Source organism: Xiphias gladius, chromosome 1, assembly GCF_016859285.1.
Source record: "Xiphias gladius isolate SHS-SW01 ecotype Sanya breed wild chromosome 1, ASM1685928v1, whole genome shotgun sequence".
NCBI lineage: Eukaryota > Metazoa > Chordata > Actinopteri > Istiophoriformes > Xiphiidae > Xiphias > Xiphias gladius.
The window spans coordinates 14,909,420-14,928,871 of NC_053400.1; the positions used below are offsets into that span (position 1 = coordinate 14,909,420).

The 19,452-nt window shown below is 39.1% G+C and overlaps 1 protein-coding gene across 1 annotated transcript; it reads right to left on the reverse strand.

Annotated features, from left to right (window-relative positions):
- Nucleotides 1-847: 847 nt before the first annotated feature.
- cnsta (consortin, connexin sorting protein a) lies at nt 848-19,437 on the reverse strand. Its single transcript, XM_040138113.1, has 13 exons — nt 19,309-19,437; nt 15,903-15,991; nt 15,199-15,588; nt 12,941-13,623; nt 9,776-9,806; nt 8,216-8,302; nt 7,759-7,840; nt 6,496-6,517; nt 6,098-6,164; nt 4,087-4,661; nt 3,419-3,583; nt 1,935-2,085; nt 848-1,679 (listed from the first exon to the last, which is right to left on the reverse strand). Exons 2-13 carry the CDS (start codon nt 15,913-15,915, stop codon nt 1,471-1,473), a joined length of 2,475 nt encoding a protein of 824 aa, XP_039994047.1. The 5' UTR covers nt 15,916-15,991; nt 19,309-19,437; the 3' UTR covers nt 848-1,470.
- Nucleotides 19,438-19,452: the final 15 nt, after the last annotated feature.

Consider the following 19,452-nt stretch of genomic DNA (forward strand, 5'->3'; position numbering starts at 1 on the left):
AAACATTCTTCTGACAATATATACAGAGATGCACCACGTTCCTGTACATGTTGCATATGCTACACAAAGATAAACTACCTCACTGAAACCCATAAACGAATGGTTTAGAATTTTAGTCTCCAGTGGCAGCCATGTCACCTCGCTGCTTTTCCATTGTTGGTAGTTACACAGAAAAGGGCATCTGCAGGACACTCAAGTCAAATGTGTGCAGGGGGAAAGTACATATGGAGTACAGCTGTACTGCTGACAGAGTTCTTCAGCAGCTGCTCAATGCAAATGCAACGCATAACTTAGCATCACAATTGTTACATGCAATGAAATTGTGTAACTTTCTCCCATGGGACATATTTGATGTGCCTGTTGTTCATTAGCAGCTCAGTTTTGATAGATATCAAAATAACCCGTTCAATCTTTTTGTGACAATATACTGTATAAATGCCCCATAGATGACAACGTTTAACAATGAACCCCAAACATTCATTCAAAGGTTTAAGACATGATTAAGACATGATGATTTCATTCCAAATAGAAGATCATAGAATTGTTTGCTCATTTTAAAATTTCATTTGTGATTTAAAAAAGTCAACAATAAAAGCAACACGAGTGGTTGCAGCAGTTTGTAAAATGCCCATTGGGCCACTTCTCATTTGTGCAGTGTGTGTCAAGAGAGCATCTCTGTGCCCCCCATTTAACAAACTATACATATTTTATATTATATATATAGACACACACACACACACACACACATATATATATATATATATATACATATACATACATATATATATATATACATATACATACATATATATACATATATATATATATATATATATATATATATATATATATATACATATACATACATATACATATATATACATATACATACATATACATACATATACACATATATATCTCTCACTCAACAGAGTTGAGTCGAGTCTTGGAGTCCAGTGTGAGTCAGTAATGGTTAATTTACCTACCACAAACTTAAGTATCACTGGCTGACATTGAGCATGATTATGGAGACAGCTCTCAGCTCATTCAATTAGACACTTTCCTCCCATCATAATTTTAAAACTTATTTCGAGAATTTATTACATATTTAATCTGGACCGAGTTGAGAGGGGTAGGTCAGTTCTTCCTCTTCTGCTCTGCTTTTCCTTTCAAACTAGTGTTGTAAAGGAACATTGGCCTCTTTCAGTCTCAGTGAACTCTGGAATTTTATTCACAGAGCATTAAAAATGCAAAAGAGCACACTTACAAATGCCAACTGTATCTGATATAATCATTTAGCCTATTAGGCAGCATAATGGCCACTTTCTCCACATGAAGGCAGGGACTGTTGCAGCTGCCTGGCACCATTACCTCAGAAAACAATGTCGCAGGAAGTAGCAGGAACTGCTGGAACCTACAGTTATTAACATGAAGGCCAGTGGCTCCACCATGCTGACAAACTGTTCGCTGCTATGACCCGGGGGTAAACCAGTGTTGGATATGGGCCATCCCACGCTGTATGTGGCCAATGTAGAAGTCTACATTTCTGGAGAAGTCCTGACAGACGGAGGACTGGGCATCACCCAGAGCACAGTAAAGGGCGGTGCCCCCCACACTGATCACTACAGTCACCAGACAAAGCAGGAAGAGAAGAAGGCAGGAGTCCCCACCGCCAACGTCTACAGTGAAAGACAGACAGAGGGAGAGATGTAGGGAGCGAAATGGAAGTTACACAGGAGTAGATTAAAAATAAGTACTTGAGAACTTAGAACTCATCAACTATTTGAACAATGTCACAGTGGATTTGTACATTTGGTGCAGGTTAACCCTGCCACTGTCACAAATAAGCTTGTTAATAGTGAGGAGGTTCACCAGTTCCATGTATATTGGAGAGATATGTATCTCTGAATCGTAGACAATAAACACACACACACCCTGCTCATAGTCGTCAGGAACTTTGAAGCGGACGCGTCTTTTGGCTCTGGGTTTGTCAGGCTGGGGCTCTGAACTGGGAGACACACTCATGTCGTCCACACACACACTCCGCTTCTTCAATATGGAGACCAGCCCGGAGGCAGGAGACATCTGCAAAGCAAAAGATAAAAACAAACAAACAAAAAAAAAAAAGACGCCAAAGAGATGTTAGGAAGTACAGATAGACATAATAACATAAACACAAGTTCTATTTCAATATCTGATCTATTCATCTTTAATGTTAAGGGTGCACCTCACCAGCCATGTCCACCAGGTGTCAGTACACTACACAATCAGCAGTATTGAACTTTAGACCTTACTATCAATGTCCCCTCCAACAGATTATCAAACAATACCAGGCTCCACTTTCCTATGATAAAAGTTATGCACGTTGGACCTCGATGATCCTCGGCTCAGCGCAAAAGTTTTAGTAAAATTTATAATAACAAATGAAATTTGGCCAAGTGGTGGCAGACTACCACATTCAGCAACAATTCTGTTTACCGTTACATTATGTGGTAATAATATAGTCATCCACCTGCTGCCCCGATTCCACATATTACAGCTACCATTGTTTAAAGAATATTTCCTTGTTGCTCTATATTTAAGAAAAGCAGATCACTTCTCTGGTTACAACTGTACCTCAGCTCGTTCTGTCTCTGCCATCTCTCTGCAGCTATCTCTCTTTCATTTATGTCTCTCCCTGTTCTTCTCTTTCACATATAAGATTTTGATTTAACTATGAAAATAAGAAATGTAACAAACCCATCAAAGCTAAATAAATCTAAAATAGATACTTTTAAAAATCAACACACCAGACACAGTTATGAAACCAAATACAGGTGTCCATCCATACTCAAGAAATTATATCAGAATAACAACACCGTAATCCTGCTAGATGCTGACACTGCAAGTGCATGCCACACTGCACAACTTTCAGTTCTCCTACTTTTCTCTCAAAGTCTAATTCTCTCAGAGTGGGAGAGTTAAATGTCACATGGCCTTCCATATCTGCAAAACAAATCCATACTCTGGGATTCACAAAAATGGCTAGGTATTATCATTGGGTCTGCTTCAACAGACCACTGTGCTGTCCATTATAAAGGGTCTAGGTGGGCAGATCCAAACAGACAGAAACTTTAAAATGGTCATTAAATCGCCAGTTTGAATTGAGCATTTTTAAACTGTGTTTGTGGTTCTACCAATTTGATTTTGTTGAGTTCAAGAGTGTTCACGTTAAGACTCTTAGGCTGAAAGGAAGACAAAATTGAATAAATCTTGCCAGGATAGGGTACATATAATCCGAACTCTACATTCATTCACATCAGCATTCATCCAAATGCATTTACAAATGGCCCAAAATACCCGACAAATTAAATCCATGAAACATAACTTGCCAAACTCTCCCTTACTTATCCACAGAAAAGCATGATACTGTTCTCACCTCCTCTATAGTGATGAGTTTAGCCATGTCATCCAGTGAGACAGCCTCTCTGATGATGTCATCTTGCTCTATTTCGTACTCCTCCTCCTCTTCCTCCCCAAGCCGCTTTATATGAGCCTCCTGAGGAAGGTGGGCCTTCTGGTGCAGATAGGTTTTAGCGCTCTCCTGCAATAAAAATGGAATGCTGTTATATCTTAAATATTAATATACAGTTGTTAAGACAGTAATGCATTTTGTTGCTCTACCCTCTATTAGACTGCTGATGGTAGGTGGTAATCTGAACAGAGGAAGTGATACATACATTTATATTTTCAGCAATGGTTTATTAATATAAATACAGGAAGTGAGTAGCTAGCATGAGCTTCAATAGCCACCATGATTTAAGAAACCATGAGCAACACAAACCTCATCAGCAGAAGAAAACAAATATGATATTGATCTTGGTACTGGGGAAACAGTGAATTCAGGACAGTAGAGTGTAAAATCACTGCCAAAACAAACAAACTAGGAACTCATAGATAATGTAAATGACACATTACTTAAAAATGTTTACTGTATTTTTCTATATTTACTTTGACTTTTTAAAAAAAATGTATTTGGTAAATTTATTTCAAATTTCAAAGTTAAATTCTTAGTACCTTAAGTAGCCAACATATTCTGATATATACCTGGGTCTCCTCATGTAGTTTCTCCTTAGCTAGGGCTTCCTGGTGCAGCTGTTGTACCTCCACCTCTGCCCCACTGACCAGAGTCTCCACTGGGAGAGCTTTCTGACAAAAAGCAGAGTCTCTTTCCTTCTGCTTCTCCTCCTCTTCTTCCTCTCCCTCATCTTCCATCTCCAAAGCCTCTGCTGCCTCCTCCACGTCACTCTCCTCTTCTTCCCATTTTGCCTCCTGTCTCTCTGGTGGACCTAAATCTCCTCCCTGCTGCTCTGCGGGCTTGGACTGATCCATTTCTCCAGCTGTAGAGGGGTGCAGACCATTTCCTAAGGCTGAAATGGTGTGTCCTACTGCTCCTTCTGCCTCGCCTCCCTCTCTGTCGCTGTCCTGCTTGTCAGTCAGCTGAGATCCACGGAAACCCTCCCTCCCCTCTGATTCCCTGTTTGGGTCTTCCCTGTCCTTTTCTGAGATCTCAGGGGAATTGGGCCTATCCGCCAAATTAATGGAGGGTTGGACTGGATCACTGCTCTCAGAATGGGAGGAGTCTCTGGCTCTCTGCTCGATCCCTCCCTCCACGTGATGGGCTGGATGAAAAAGAGAAATAGAGAGTAGAGAAGGAGAAGAGGTTTTGGTGTGGGTGGAGCGTGGTAGTAACAGAGGGAGATAGTAAGGGGGATATAGAGGAGAAAATATATATAAGCAGAATATAAAGACATGATGAATAAAACAGCTGTCCATAAGACAAAAGCAAAATCCTCTCCTCTGTTTTGGTACAGTGTAATAAAAGTGAAGCGATAGTCCACATTGGCCTTGCTTTCCTACTTTATGTCACAAGAGTCATAATAAATGCTCTACACTGACAGTGATTTCCTCACTACAGGCAGGGAGAACTGCTCTCAAATACACACACAAGGGCCGAAGCGGTCTTCAACAGACAGACATAAAACTTTAAAAATACATCTTTTCAACACAGTTACACTCACAGTGTACAATGCAATGGGAACTGCTTACATCTGATTTTCCATGTAACCATTGCCTGAAACTTGAGTATGAAGAAGTGTTTTTCCTAAAATACAAACTAACAACTGGGGAAAAAAACCCATTCTCTCCTGTGCATAAAAAAATCTTCTTCAAGCTTGAGTCAAGAGCAGGACGCCACAATTGCTATGTGCTATGTGCAAAAAATACGGTATATGGCATGTCTATAGCAGAAGCCAGCAAAGTAAACAAGTCCAATATAAGCAACACAAAAGTGTCAGTAAAATCCAAGAACATACAGGGGCATGTAAAAGCAGTTTGTGCTCTTGTGTTGACAGACCATGTTCATTCTGTCTTTCAGTGAGACTGTTGATTGCATTGACCCTTAAGTAAGTACTGAAGAGCAGCATGACAAGTGAGCAAAAGGTACATTAAGCACGTTGTTTTGGATCTGATAACAAAATCCTTTCACTTACAGTCCATCACATTCCTCTGTGTGTGTGTGTGTGTGTGTGTGTGTGTGTGTGTGTGTGTGTGTGTGTGTGTGTGTGTTTTTGTGTTTGAGAGTAGCCACAGTTGTGCATGTAAAACTAATCCGCACTATACCGTCTCTCTGTGCATTTGCGCGTGTAATTCACACCTTATACTGCCTCTACTCCCCTTTGGTTCATCATTTACCAAAATACCAAATGTGGGGCCTTTTGCAACACACATACACACCGTATGAAATAAAACTACCATGAAACTATCCCAGTCCTAATATCTGATTAATAAAACAGTTCACTTAGAACATACAAATTGTCCAAAGATTGAAATTCTCAGGATTTCAATAAGAGCTCTCGTCAACATAACAGCGGTTTTGCATGCCAATACTACAATACTACTACAAATTGCATATTAATTACAGTATAACTAATCACTTTACCACACATTTCATAAGATAAACGGGACCTGAGGTCCGGCCAGTACACATGCAAAATCACCAACAGCACTGACACACTCACAGACATGAATACACCTACTCCGTCACCCACTCACTAACCTGAGGTACACGAAGGCAGTGCACCACCTTCTTCAAATGTAGGCCTCAAAAGGTCCAGAGATCCACACTGTACGTACACACAAATACAAAAATAAATATCTGTAGGGATACACTACAACATTTATATACACTGCACGGTTTAGTAATGTGTAAGTTATACAACACGAAGAGGGGTCATTAACACATTAGATGTACACCATGGATACTTAAAATAGATATGTTAATAACATGTAACATGTTAATATGACATCAGTCACTTGAAATGCAAAACACAGTCATTCTGCCTTATCTTATATGTACATGCATGTACATTCTCTTTCTGTCTCACACACACACACACACACACACACACACACAGCGCACACACACACACACAAAAAGAATGATGAATGTCTTACCACAGCATCTCTAGCCCTTGGTCTATGAACAGAAGAGACAAAGAGAGACAGAGTGAGATGGTGAGAATATTGAAGGCCTGTTCTTGGTTTTAGTTAATGAAGATGTCTAATAATCTAATATTAGCCCGAACACATTTCCCTGGCTATTACAAGGTGCGTCTGTGTGTGTGTGCGCGCGAATGAGTTAAGCAAGGTGAAACCCTAGCAGTGTAATGGGTCAAATGTCTGAAAGTGCAACAGCAGCAAAGGGCCATATGTTTTAACTATCACTGCAGCGTTCGCCACACACAAAGATATACATGCTCACAGACATACAAACAGATACATAAACACACAGATGCACAAACTTCACCTGTCCGGGAGCATAAAGAAGGTGCAGGCGTGTATGATGTGAAAGTGTGTGTCTGGCAGGCATGATACGCTGAGGATTTCCTATTAAATGTTGAGAATTGCCAAGGTGGGCTTCATTTGACAAATTTGCTGCACTTACATGGATGAGTAAAAAGACAGAAAATGTCAGGGAAATAACCAAGCTTAGTTTTAAGTGAATAAATACGCCCTCATAAAAATCCAAAGCAGTCTTATTTACACTTATCTCATTTGTTTTGTCATTTTGTTTTTGTCATAAAAGGAGTAGAGTTAAAAAGAGTTAAGTGTTTGTGAATTCTTGACCACAAGTTGCTAACTGGAGTAACTGTGTGCAGCATCTCATAGTGGAATTGCAAAATTTATACACTATCATAATTCTGAACACAACCCGTGAACTCTGTACTGCATGTACGGGTGACTAGGTTGCTAATTTAAAAGACAGACCATTAAATAAAACACTTATCTTCTTAGACATACAGTAGTTGTTGGATCAATGTCTTTTTGAATTTTGATGAAAGCAGGCTAACTGATTTCCACTTCTTCTAGCCTTTCAGACTTATTTCTGCGATAAAATTGCTATTGACTTACTTGTCTGACTGGTTAAGACAGTAAACAAGCATATTTCCCAAAATGTTGGACTGATTTTGGATTACAATACCCCCCAAACTATTTTAAGGTCAACTTGACTTCAACAGAACAATACAAAGCACATTTTGCAAGTTTCCATTTTATGTTTTGAGAAAAATGTAGTGATTTTTATAACAATAAATATAAACAATACAAGGAAGAGAAATAAATGCAACAGAGTTCACAGACACACACACACACACACACACACACACACACACACACACACACACACACACACACACACACAGATGCATGCAGACTGACCGACTGTGCGTCTGGCAGATGTGTTTAAGACTGTCCAGATGTTGGGTTCCCAGGTCAGAGGAAGTCCTTTTACACTGACTCTCTAAGAGAGATGGAGAGACACGTACAGATACAAACCGTTAAGAGAATGGTTAAAACTGTGCTGAGCTCCCCTGTAAGCAATACAAATATAAATGCATCGAGGTCCATAATCCCAAATGTTTCCTTATGGAATTTGCCTTATATGATCACTGACACTAAATTAAATATGTATTATTGGGATCCAATAGAGGAGACACAGAGACTGCAGTCATACTGTGGAGTAGTTTTATACTACTACTACTAAATATAAATATTTATCGTGTTAGATGTATATTATGAAAATTACACAAAGTATTTTGTTACATAGACAATAGTATACACTACGTTTGTCCATGTGTGCATCTTATGTATGTGTGCTGTGATGCATGTGTGTTACCCCAGTGCTCCTGTAGTGTATTCAGGTTGTCCAATGCTCTCTGGTGATAGAGTCTCTCTAGTTGGATGCACAATAATGCTTGCTGGTCTGAACACCAGATGTTAAGAAACACATAAACACTTAAACACACACACACACACACACACACACACACACACGATACTTAATAGGCCCTACAAATAACAGTTTGCTTCAAAACTGCATCAACTCTCTTGGTTTTCTAATCACCAACTGTTACAGCTGACAAAGGTACAGGGAGAAAAAAAAGGTGAGACTGAAAAAATGGGGGGACAAGGAGACAGAGTAGGGAGGATTGGAGGAAATCTAGTGAGCCAAATGAGATAGAGGGAGAGGCGCTCCAGGATGCAGTCCTCATGTTTATGGATATGAGCAGCCAAAACACAATCCCTCTTTGAAATGGCTCAAAGCTCTCGCCCTCTTGCTAACTAACTTGTTCTCTATACATGTATGACATAGCTAAGCTAGCTTTTCTCTTCTCTTTGACTCTTTCAATTCTTCCCTCCCACTGTGTCTCTTCCCTTTGATTAAACCTCCCGTCAAAATATCCACTTCTTTCTCATACTTGCTCTCCTGCCTTTCTTCTTCCCTCTGTCTTTATTAAGTCTACGTGTTTGAGTGCATTTGTGTGAGAGTGTCTTGTTTTGTGGGTGTGTCTGCAAATTATGCATGCATTGTACAGTGACAACGTTTCTATCTAAAAACAAAAGGTGTGGTTAATGTTGAGCTTCTACAACAAAAAAAAGCTCAGATGGTTGGCTTAATTTTATTTCAATAAAATAGGGGTCTTCCTATCCCCAAATTCTCTACTACACGCCCATTGTGCATATAGTGCTATACACAATCCTTTCAATAGAGAGTATTATTTTTCTTTACAAAAAGAGAATTAAGAGTCAAAAAATAAACAATACACCATTCCAGTAAACTGCTTTGTTTATATGAGTGCTTATAGTAATTTCTGTTTATTCATAAGTCAACTCTAAATGCTGCAATCTTTCCTCATCTGACTAGTGCACTGTTTGGCAAAACATATTGTAGTTCTCATTCCTGTCATTTCAACAAGCAGATATGAGTTTTAATCTGAGTATCTACCTTCCCTCCGTAAAAGCCAGCTCAGACAGTATTGCTTTTTCTGTTTTACCTTTTGTAATTCTACTAAAATCTACTCTGTTGCTTACTTGCTTCATCTTCTCCTTCTGTTCAGCGTTTTCTCTTATCCCCTTCTCTTTTCCACTTTCCCTCTTTTTTTTCTTTTTAATCACTTCAACTGTTAAGGCAGTGAGGCATCAAGTAATCTGCTTTACTGCAACTCGCTCAAAATCCTCCAGCTCCTCAGCCTAGTGTGTGAAATAATACAGATTAAAAAACATTTACTAGCAGTAAGTAGCCAAAGAAAAAGAAAAACACTGTATGGACAAGCAGGCAAGCAACAAGGTAGACACACAGGAGATAAGCACATGACACCCTTTGCACAAATTAAAAGAAAAGCTGCCCCCCACCCCCAACACACAGAGAGACACACTCACAGGGGGATAAGGATACAGTCTTCGTGAAGAACAAAAGCCTCAGCAATCTGCAAAGAGAGAGAGAGATTATAAACTTTAATATAATGCATGCTTTTATCATCTCTAATCGAAAACCATGTGTATTTGTATCACATAAGTTGTTTCACAGAAGCCACCAGGGGACCTGTGGCTCAAGAAGTGTTTACAACCAGACCGAAACTATTCCTCATGTAGAGTGGCTCTTCAACAGCACACAAGATCAGCCAAATAAAGATTGGATCTCACCAAATACAAGAAAACAGGCAGAAAATACACCAATATAGAACATCGAAACACCAAACTATACAGAGGTGAAATACAATAACTATACTGCTACAGCTGCAGTAACTTCTATAATTATTAACTACAACAGAAGAACATATTCTAATCTAAGAAACATAATACAACATGTAAGCAAGTCCATTGCATTTAGGAGAGACTGACTGAAAGAGAGTGAGAGAGAAAAGAAAGACAGACAGCAAGACAGAAAAACAAGACCGTGGTCGACACTCTACCTCTCTTCAGCATGTGTTGCTTTCATGCAGCTCAGCTGATCACAGAACAAGAGAAGTGTGTGTGTGTGTGTGTGTGTGAGAGAGAGAGAGAGAGAGAGAGCGAGAGAGAGAGAGAGAGACGGGAAAGGAGGGCCCAAACAGTTCTCGCATTTCTAATGAAGCTAGGGGTGATGTGAGGTCTGAAAGACTTTTAGGTAACTGTACTGACATGGTTCAGGTAAAGTTGGGGGAAAAAAGGGTTTAAATTTGTTTTTCTGTGTTTTTTGGACTATAGTTACACACTGTTACATCACAGATAACGCATAGCCACAAAAAGCACAGTCCAATTTTAAGATTCAGGAACTTTTTTTCCAAAAATGTGACAACCAACACTATGAAAATTGTAAAATAAAAATACATTTACTTACGAATATGTATTTTCCCCGTTACTTCTAATATTGATGATAATGTTTGTGGTTTTCAGCACATTATTTTTGTTACCTAAAACACTTTTAAGCTAGATATAATAAGTAAGATTGATTAACCTACATGTAATGCATACATTTTTGCCATTTTTCTGAACCTCAAAAAGACCCTAAGATGTCCTCAATGAAGTTTGAACAATTTGTCCATTCCTTGCTGGCTTTCACTGTAGGTTCTAACCGGCCATTGGTTTTTAAACTAATGGCGTTGGCCTCGAAACCTCTAGTCATTTGCCTCACTTTACTAAAACTAGTTTGCAGTTTATATTAATAACTAAATTAGCTTATTGTACTATTATTACCAGCTACCTCCATTCCTGTTAAGTTATATGATTCATGATTCAAACTCATCCAAGATAATACCTGAAACAGAGATCTTAATCTAAAAATAGTAACACTCCCATCCAATTCCGTTTTTTAACCTGGCTGTTATTGTTATATAGAAATATTTACCTACAGGTGAGCATATAATTAGTGTAATATAGTCTCCATTGTCAATGTAGTGACTGTGGACGTGCCCACGAGTGCCCTGCAGGAACATTTACAATTGGAGTCCAAAAGGGCCAAGCAAATACAAGCTTCAAACTCATGTTTTAAGCAACAAAAACATTCCTGTGCTTTTTTTCGGCCATCCAAATTATAAAGCTGACTCAATTGTAACGCTATTGCCAGATAAGCATTAATTTCAACAGTCACTAAAAGTGCCGTTCCATTGAGGGTAAAACCTTTTCCCCACACACTGCCAATGCCATAATGCAGTAGTTCAGACCTTATTGCGAAAGCATTAGCTACAATATTTCCCAAAAGGTTTGTTAAGAAAAGGCAAACGCTCAGGTAGGTGTCATGGTAAAAACAAACACAAAAAAAAAACAAACAAACAAAATCACCCCACATACTTACACTTCCTCTCTCTCTTTTTCACTCACACACACCTGTTGGCCTGGAAGTAAGTATAGCTCAGGTGTGCCTCGTAGAAACATTTATAAATCAAATTGACAGAAATATAAGCACACCTTTTAACTTACATGTTCAGTCATGCAGGTCTGTGTGTAAGAGAAATGAGCAGAGAAAGACTGAGAGTGTTTGTTTTTTATATGGTGTGCATGTGGCTTATGCGCATGTCTGTGTTTGTGTGCACAAATGCCGAAGACACCCATGCCTTAGGGTACAAAGTGCCATTCTGATTATGTGGTTGAGTGGAAAACAGATTTTTAATAACTAGTGTGATAGAGAGTGTTTAAAGAGACTAAAATGACAGAAAGACACCAAGAAACAACTTTAAGAGACCATTAAAGAGAAGAGTGCCTTCAAATGTGTGAGTGACATAATTGGTGGTGATACACATTCAAAACTTCCTCAGTTAAATGCTGAGTTTGATCCTTATTAATCCTTAAATATGCCATTCTTTAAGACTCATGCTGACAGTTTTATGCCTCTTCACCACCATTTGATTAATCTCTGTATCAAGCTTTCTATCTTTCCCTCTGTCTAGAAAACTGCTCAAATTATCCCCATTTTTAAATCTGGGGATCCAACCCATGTTTTGAATTACAGGCCAATATCCATTCTCCCAACAAGATCAAAATTATTGGATAAAATTGTCTAACCAATTAAACAATCATCTTGAAAGCAAATACGTACCTCACTCACCCCAATACTTTCTGCTCTACTTCCAAGACACAACACAAGATAGGAACGCATCACTAGATCAATTTTGCATGCACTTATTCCAGAACTGGCTAACAAAAACAACTATGGCCAGAGATAATTTTTTCATATATATACTAAAATCTGGAATGAGATTCCATACTACCTTAGAGAAATAAAAGGCATATAAACACCACCTGATGGAAGGACACACTTGTAACCACTGAATCAACTCATATATACCATTTTACTCTCTCCACTTAAATCTCCTCCTCTTAAGTGTCTGTGTAGCTGTCTATGTTTAATTGTTATGCAGTTTCTTTTGATTGTTTCTGTTTTAATTGTAACGTGATTCTTTCTTTCTGTGCTGCAGAACAGGAACCTGCTTTAATCCTGTTTTAACTGAGTCAGGCCAGTTTAAATATAACACGTTACATTTAATCATGAAATAAATAAATAAATACATACATACATACATACATACATACACACAAAGCTTGCAGTATCTGTCATATGCCAAAAGTAAGACAGACAGGTTACCTGGTGAAGGTAATGTGGAAAGTGAGTGTCATCTCCCCTTTTTGCCAACTGCTCAAGAGACTCTACCAGAGCAGGGTTTGGAATAGGCCCAGTGGCGCAGGTGGAGACTGAGAAACCAGTGGGCATTGGCATGGAAGTAATGTGTTCCCAGTTTGAGGTTATAGGTCCTGTGGTGGAAGTGGATTCTGTACAAGTAGTTGTAGGCCCTGTGCTGGAGGCAAGGGGTCCTGTTGTTGCACTCATAAGAGTAGAAACAACTGAAGAGTTGAGCCTTGTGGTGCAAGCAGTTACTGTAAATGTCTCTGTTGTTGAGGTGATAGGTCCTGCATGTGAACTGGCAGGTCCATGGTTGAAGATGGGCTCTGTAGATGAGGTAAGATGTTCTGTGGTGGAGTCAGTATTTTTTGCTATCCTGACTGTATCTTCTGTGATACGTGTGGGCCCAGTTGGGCTGGTGGGCCTTGCGTCTGAGGTTACAGTTAGTGTAGTAGAATCTATAGGCCCTGTGGTAAAGGCAACTGATCCAGTGTTGGACATACGAGAATCCACTTTGACAACACTCTGGCTAAATTCCACTGAACTGATGGGATATGCAGTTTCTGGACTGATCACTGGGATGACAGGGGATGTAGGCTCTGGACTGGTCCCAGGGCTGAGAGGATACGGAGTCTCCAACAGACTGCCTACAGAGACAGAAAGACAGGTGCAAACAGCAAAATTTATGGGAGAGATAGAGAACGACTAGAGCAAAGTGAACCTGCTGAAACAAGATGACTCACAAACAGCTGTCTAAAATTCCTGAGAAGGTCTATAATGGAAGTTATACACAGGTGTATAACGGACTGTTAGAGTAAAACTGCCCAAGTACAATACTGACATTTAGATTTAGGAAAAGAAGTCAAAAGATAGTCCAATTCACTAAAATTTGAGCAGTGAATACAATCAACACAATGGCTTTAAAATAAAATAAATGAATATTTAGATGTTAGAATGCTATAAGCTAACACATGTGTGATTATCTTTTGTGGAAACAACGCTCTAGAAACCACAGAGAATGGAGCAAACAAAAGGAGCTCGCCTCTTTGCTATAAATATTTGTTCCCCGTTAAAACACTCACTGTGTATTAGGGTATCAATACTCTTTGAAAATGAATGGAGAACAGCCAATGTCTAATCAGATCAAATTAACTTTATAATCCAAAGAAGAAGCCAAATCATTGGTCCACATGGGTATGATGTGAGAAAAACTAATTGACGCGCACACACTCATTTATATCAGTCTCGTTTGGGTCATCGTTGACTGACTGCTATCAGGTCTGAAGGCACAAACCCACTTAACACACAGATGTTACTATGGGAATGGTGCTGAGCTAACGTTTTCAGAATAGCTTCTATTATTCTTACTACTAAGTTTTTGTGTGTGTGTTTGTGCATGTGAGCGCATGTGTAAGTCTGCAAAAGTAGAAGTGTGACCATGTGAGCTCTATCAGCTGGATTTGGTTTTGCAAAAACATTGACATAGTGTTACAGTCACGTGTTCTTTTTCAGTTATGTGATCAGAATTCCCAGTCAGCCTGACCTCAGTCTAAAATTCTGGCCCCTTAAAAACACACAAAAGGCATTACAACAGTGAGTAAGCCCTACTCTGATCACAGTGCTAGCCTGCACTACACTGTCGTTTCTTGAACTGTCACAGTGAATCAGTGAAAGCTAATAACTTCATAAAAAAATCAAGAGCAAGAATCTTAAAACAAAGTTGCTGGATTAATATGAAGTCAATATTTATGAAAAAGTGTCTCCCATTGTTAAAGACGCCTAATCTTGTACTACCAGGTATACTATTTGCATACTGCATTTGTTGGATTGGAAGATCAGAATTTTGGGTGTTTAACTTAGAATAAGTTTGAAACGATATATACTTCATTACACAGTAAAAAAAAAAAATAATAATATTAATTTTTTAGGGCCTATATTTACTTTGTATACTGTTGCTTGGTTTGTAGTGTTGGAAGTACAGTAGATTTTCATTTGCACAAATGTGGCCTAATTGCTTAAGATGTAAATTCTGTTTTAAGTGTTGGGTCAGCTTGTTGTGGTGTTTTACTACCCCAAAAATGGCCAAAAAACTTATTACTTAAAACAAAAGGTGAGAAACAAAAATTTGAAACGAAACTGTGTGACAGTACACGTCCATATAACATAATATGAATATTCTATATGATTTTCTCTTTCAATGTGTTAATGTGTATGTTCCCTACCAGTTTCTGAATACGAAGAATCTGTCATAGGAGTGTCTGGAGACTGGCATCGAATTAGACCGTTTGATTCCTCTGATTCCTCCTCATCGTCTTCTTCTTTCATCACCTCATCAATGTCTTCTTCCTCATCCTCCTCTCGGGTTCTTCCTGTGTATCCCTCCTTCCCCTGTTCCTCCTGCCCATCCTTCCCACTGTTGTTGAAAGTGTTTTTTTGGATTTGCCTGTGCACTCCCCCCTCTTCATTTTGTGAAAGATTCTGTGTGAGCGTGTTTGTCTCGTTGAGGTTTTGAGTTTGGGCAGTGAGAGGTTCAGGGTTGGGTAGGTTATCACAGAGTTTAACCGCGCCTACAGGAACTTGCGACTTTACTCTGCCCTCCCTCTCACACTGACCTGGAGATTAAAAAACATGATGTATAAAATAAAGAATGAGCTGAAATTACAATACTGATAAAGAAACTAAAAGAACAACTGAATTTCTACACAGCATGACTGCCATTTCAGTTTACTCCATATTTAAAGGTCAGATTGTCAGCTGTAACTTGAGACAAAGCAACCACAACCTAGATAATAAAAAACCCCACCCAGCCTTTATTTTCACTGTGACTCACTTCAATCAGTATTTGTATCGTGGTTTTGAGGTTGCTGTTCTTAAACATGTTGAGCTTATATTTTGTGTGATGCTTTAGTGAAATTTAAACACTCACCACCATGATCCATTGGGCTCCACCCTCACAGTGTTTGACCTTTCAGCCTGAAGGTCAGTGCTGCCTGTTAGACAAGCCCTTCTTTTAGCCTGAGACAAAAGACAGGCAGATATGAATGACAGAAAGTATAATAAACGCAGATTTAGTCAGACTCCACTCAGAGACGACAGTGATAGTGAAGTGGGGAGTGACCCAAAACAAGTTTAGCATCATTCCCAAGTTGTCAAACCCTTGGGCTTCAAGAAAATAAAACAAATGTCCTTCCCTACAGTCCTACCAACACTTAGACCTGCAGTAGAATATTTGGACATGCACACAAACAAGTGTATTCGTGCACATGGTGATTAGACATTCTGAGGACGTCAGAACACTTTTGCTAACTCTTCAGATACAAACCCGATAATGCATATTATAGAAAAACAACTGAAAACTCTGTACAAGTCCTAAACCTGTGAGAAACCATTGAAGAGCTAAATACTCTATACTGTGGCTGAAGAAGATTACAACTAGTGCCCTGTAACTTCTCTGTATATCGAAATACCAGCAAAACATTGACTTGGCCACAAGGTTAAAGCTCAAAGGGCCACACATATGTCAAGAATTTAGGTTTAAAATTTCACAGTGTTCTTGTTTTAAATATAAAGTATTTCAATGAGATTACAATAAAACAACAACTAAGACATTAGACATTAAGTACAGAGAGAAAGACAGACAAAAAGGGAGAGAACGACAGCAAGACACTTACAAGGAGGATTTATGACATGGCGAGTGCAGTATCAGTGTGAACCCAGAATAGAAAAGAAAAAGTAAGACAAGTGGCGAAGTTATGCATGGCAATATACATTGAAATACAATAAATTATATACTGTCCACCCCTCCCGCTGACAATTTCTTACAGTGTGATCCAAAACAACAAACACTACAAACTATGGCTTCAAAAATGATTACAGAATTAAAACAACACGTCCCTGACAAAGGAAATTTAATTCTAAAAGACAGGATTTATTGCAGGGCTGTTGTTTGCCATAGTCTGTGCAGGTGTATAAAACTGGTAAATTGGTGTACAGCTTGAACCGGTATTGTGCAATAAAATGCTTTTTCATTTTACTGCCACTCTTAAGGTTCACAGTTGGCTAAACTGTAAAGGTTGTTTTGTCATGTTATGAATATAAAGAACGGCATCTCCTGCAAATGAGACAGCTGCCAGTTTCTTAACCTTTCTCTCTGACATTTGTACCACCTGCCAACCCCTCACAACCAATTTCTGGATCTATCCACTTTAAACACATTCCGTCTGCATTCAGACCTGTGAGACAACAATTATTAAGGGCATGTAATTTTGAGTATTCCAGTCTGCAGTGAAAAGAACTACCCACTTTTAACATACACACATGCAACAGAAATTCTATCGTTAGCTAAGGAAATAATCTAAAAAGAAGTTTATAATACCCTCATTTGTGAAATGCAAAGAACTCCTCTTCAAACATTATACTGACTTTGTTTGCTGGCTTTAATATGCAGGACTGTATATTATGCCAACAGAGATTTAACATACAAAACTTTTCTTTTTTACTGATTTTGGTGATATTTTGACTTCACAAGATGGTAAAATCTGAATCCTCCACAAACAAACACATCCAGGCTAATGAAAGCCTATCTCAGAGGAATAAGGCTGTCCTGGTTTCCCACAGCACTAAGCTAATTGTTCCTCCTGTAACCCTGTATTGCCCTGTTTAAAACTCTGACCAAACATTAAGAGAAAAAAAAAAAGCCAGGACAAACACACCGAGCACAATTTTGGTTCTTTGTGTCCATTTTATTATAAAAGGCCTTATGGACATTTTTACATAAAATATGGTCCCGGAGAATTACCTTGGGAGACAAATCCACGAATAAATCAGCCCTGAGACCTGCCATCTCCAAAGGGAGGTGAGGACCTATGGGATGATGTAATCATCTTGTGTTTAGGCTGCATAAAGCTTTATATATTTTAATAACACCTTCTGGATACATGCTATACCCCACTGGAGAGCAAAGTCTGCTTTCCCAGATATTAACATGGCTTTGAGATCCAAACAGAACCAAATAGTCAGACACTGTTTTGGAGTCTAATTACTCCAAGCTCTGAATGTTTCTCTGGAAAATATCCCAGACCAGGACAAACAACCCTGACATTAAGGCTTAGGCAACAACAACTTCCAGATTACGCACACACACACACACACACAGATGTTACTGTACCTGTCAGACAACTTTATTATGCTTTGTAGAAGGTTTTTTTTTTTTTAAACTACAGATTAACTTCCCTCTCCCACAGAGCCATCTGTCCACACAGCAATCCATCCTCTCCTCTTTTTGTCTGTGCCCTACTCCACAGGAGACCATGAATAATGAAAGACAGGAGAGGGGACAAACGGAAAAGGAAATTCAGACAGAAGGACAAACACAAAGGCTGAAGAAACAGACCCTGTCCTGTGAGAGGCCACTAAGACTTGAGACAGACAGCAGAGTCACAGACCGACAAGAAAATAGCTTAAGACAACATTTTGTATAAATGACCTAAAATCACGATAAAATGTAAAATAATTGCAGTAGTTTCAGTTTAGTGCAATTCAAAGACGTGGGCACTGGTGTTGGCTGATCATCAGTTCAGGTATGAAAGTCTCCAGCTATAGTACCAGTGTGTAGTGGCTTGGAAAGTTTGACTTAACGTTATGTATGTATGTATGTGTGTGTGTGTGTGTGTGTGTGTGTGTGTGTGTATATATATATATATATATATATATATATATATATATATGTTACCTAATGTTCGATAAGCTATCCACTCTAAGTCAAAACCCAGGCAAATGACAGGCAGTAACCGCAGTCATTTCTCCTGTCAAATAACTGACAACGATTCCGTTAACTGGTTAGTAACGTCAGTTGTCTCATTAACCGAGCTAGATTTGATGTTTTAATAAAAAGCTAATTAGCTTAACTGTAGTTTTTTTTTTAAAAAAAAAAGCATACTTTAGAGAAGATTAGCTTGGTACCGCAACGGTTCAAGCAGAGCGCTCTTTTAACATTAAGCTTCTTTACAAGCTTGAACTATTTCGTCAAAATTGCAATAAAACGTCTGAGCAGAGCTAAGCTAATAACTAGCTGGTTAATGTCAAACCAACGCTATCTGACTATCAGTACCTAACCGTGAAGCTACGGCGACAAACTAGTTCGTGTTAACGTAACAGTATGTTGCTGTTGCTAGCTAACGTGAGCTAGCCGAGTACAGTACACATCTGGGCACCACACCGCGGAGAAAACCTTATAAATATACACCTTCGCTCGCTTTACGTACGTGCGACGCGCTTTGATGTCGCCAGACCTTTACAACTCATACTTGACAGAACAGTTAAACGACGCTTACGGCTGAAAATGTCGTCTGAACGGTAGAAGCTCGGGCATCAGGCACCTTGCCGTGGATGTTGTAATGACGGTAACGAAGTGTCACCGACGAACAGCCAGTGTCGTTGCTACCGCTGTCAGCAGGCCTGCACTCCCCTGCTGCTGC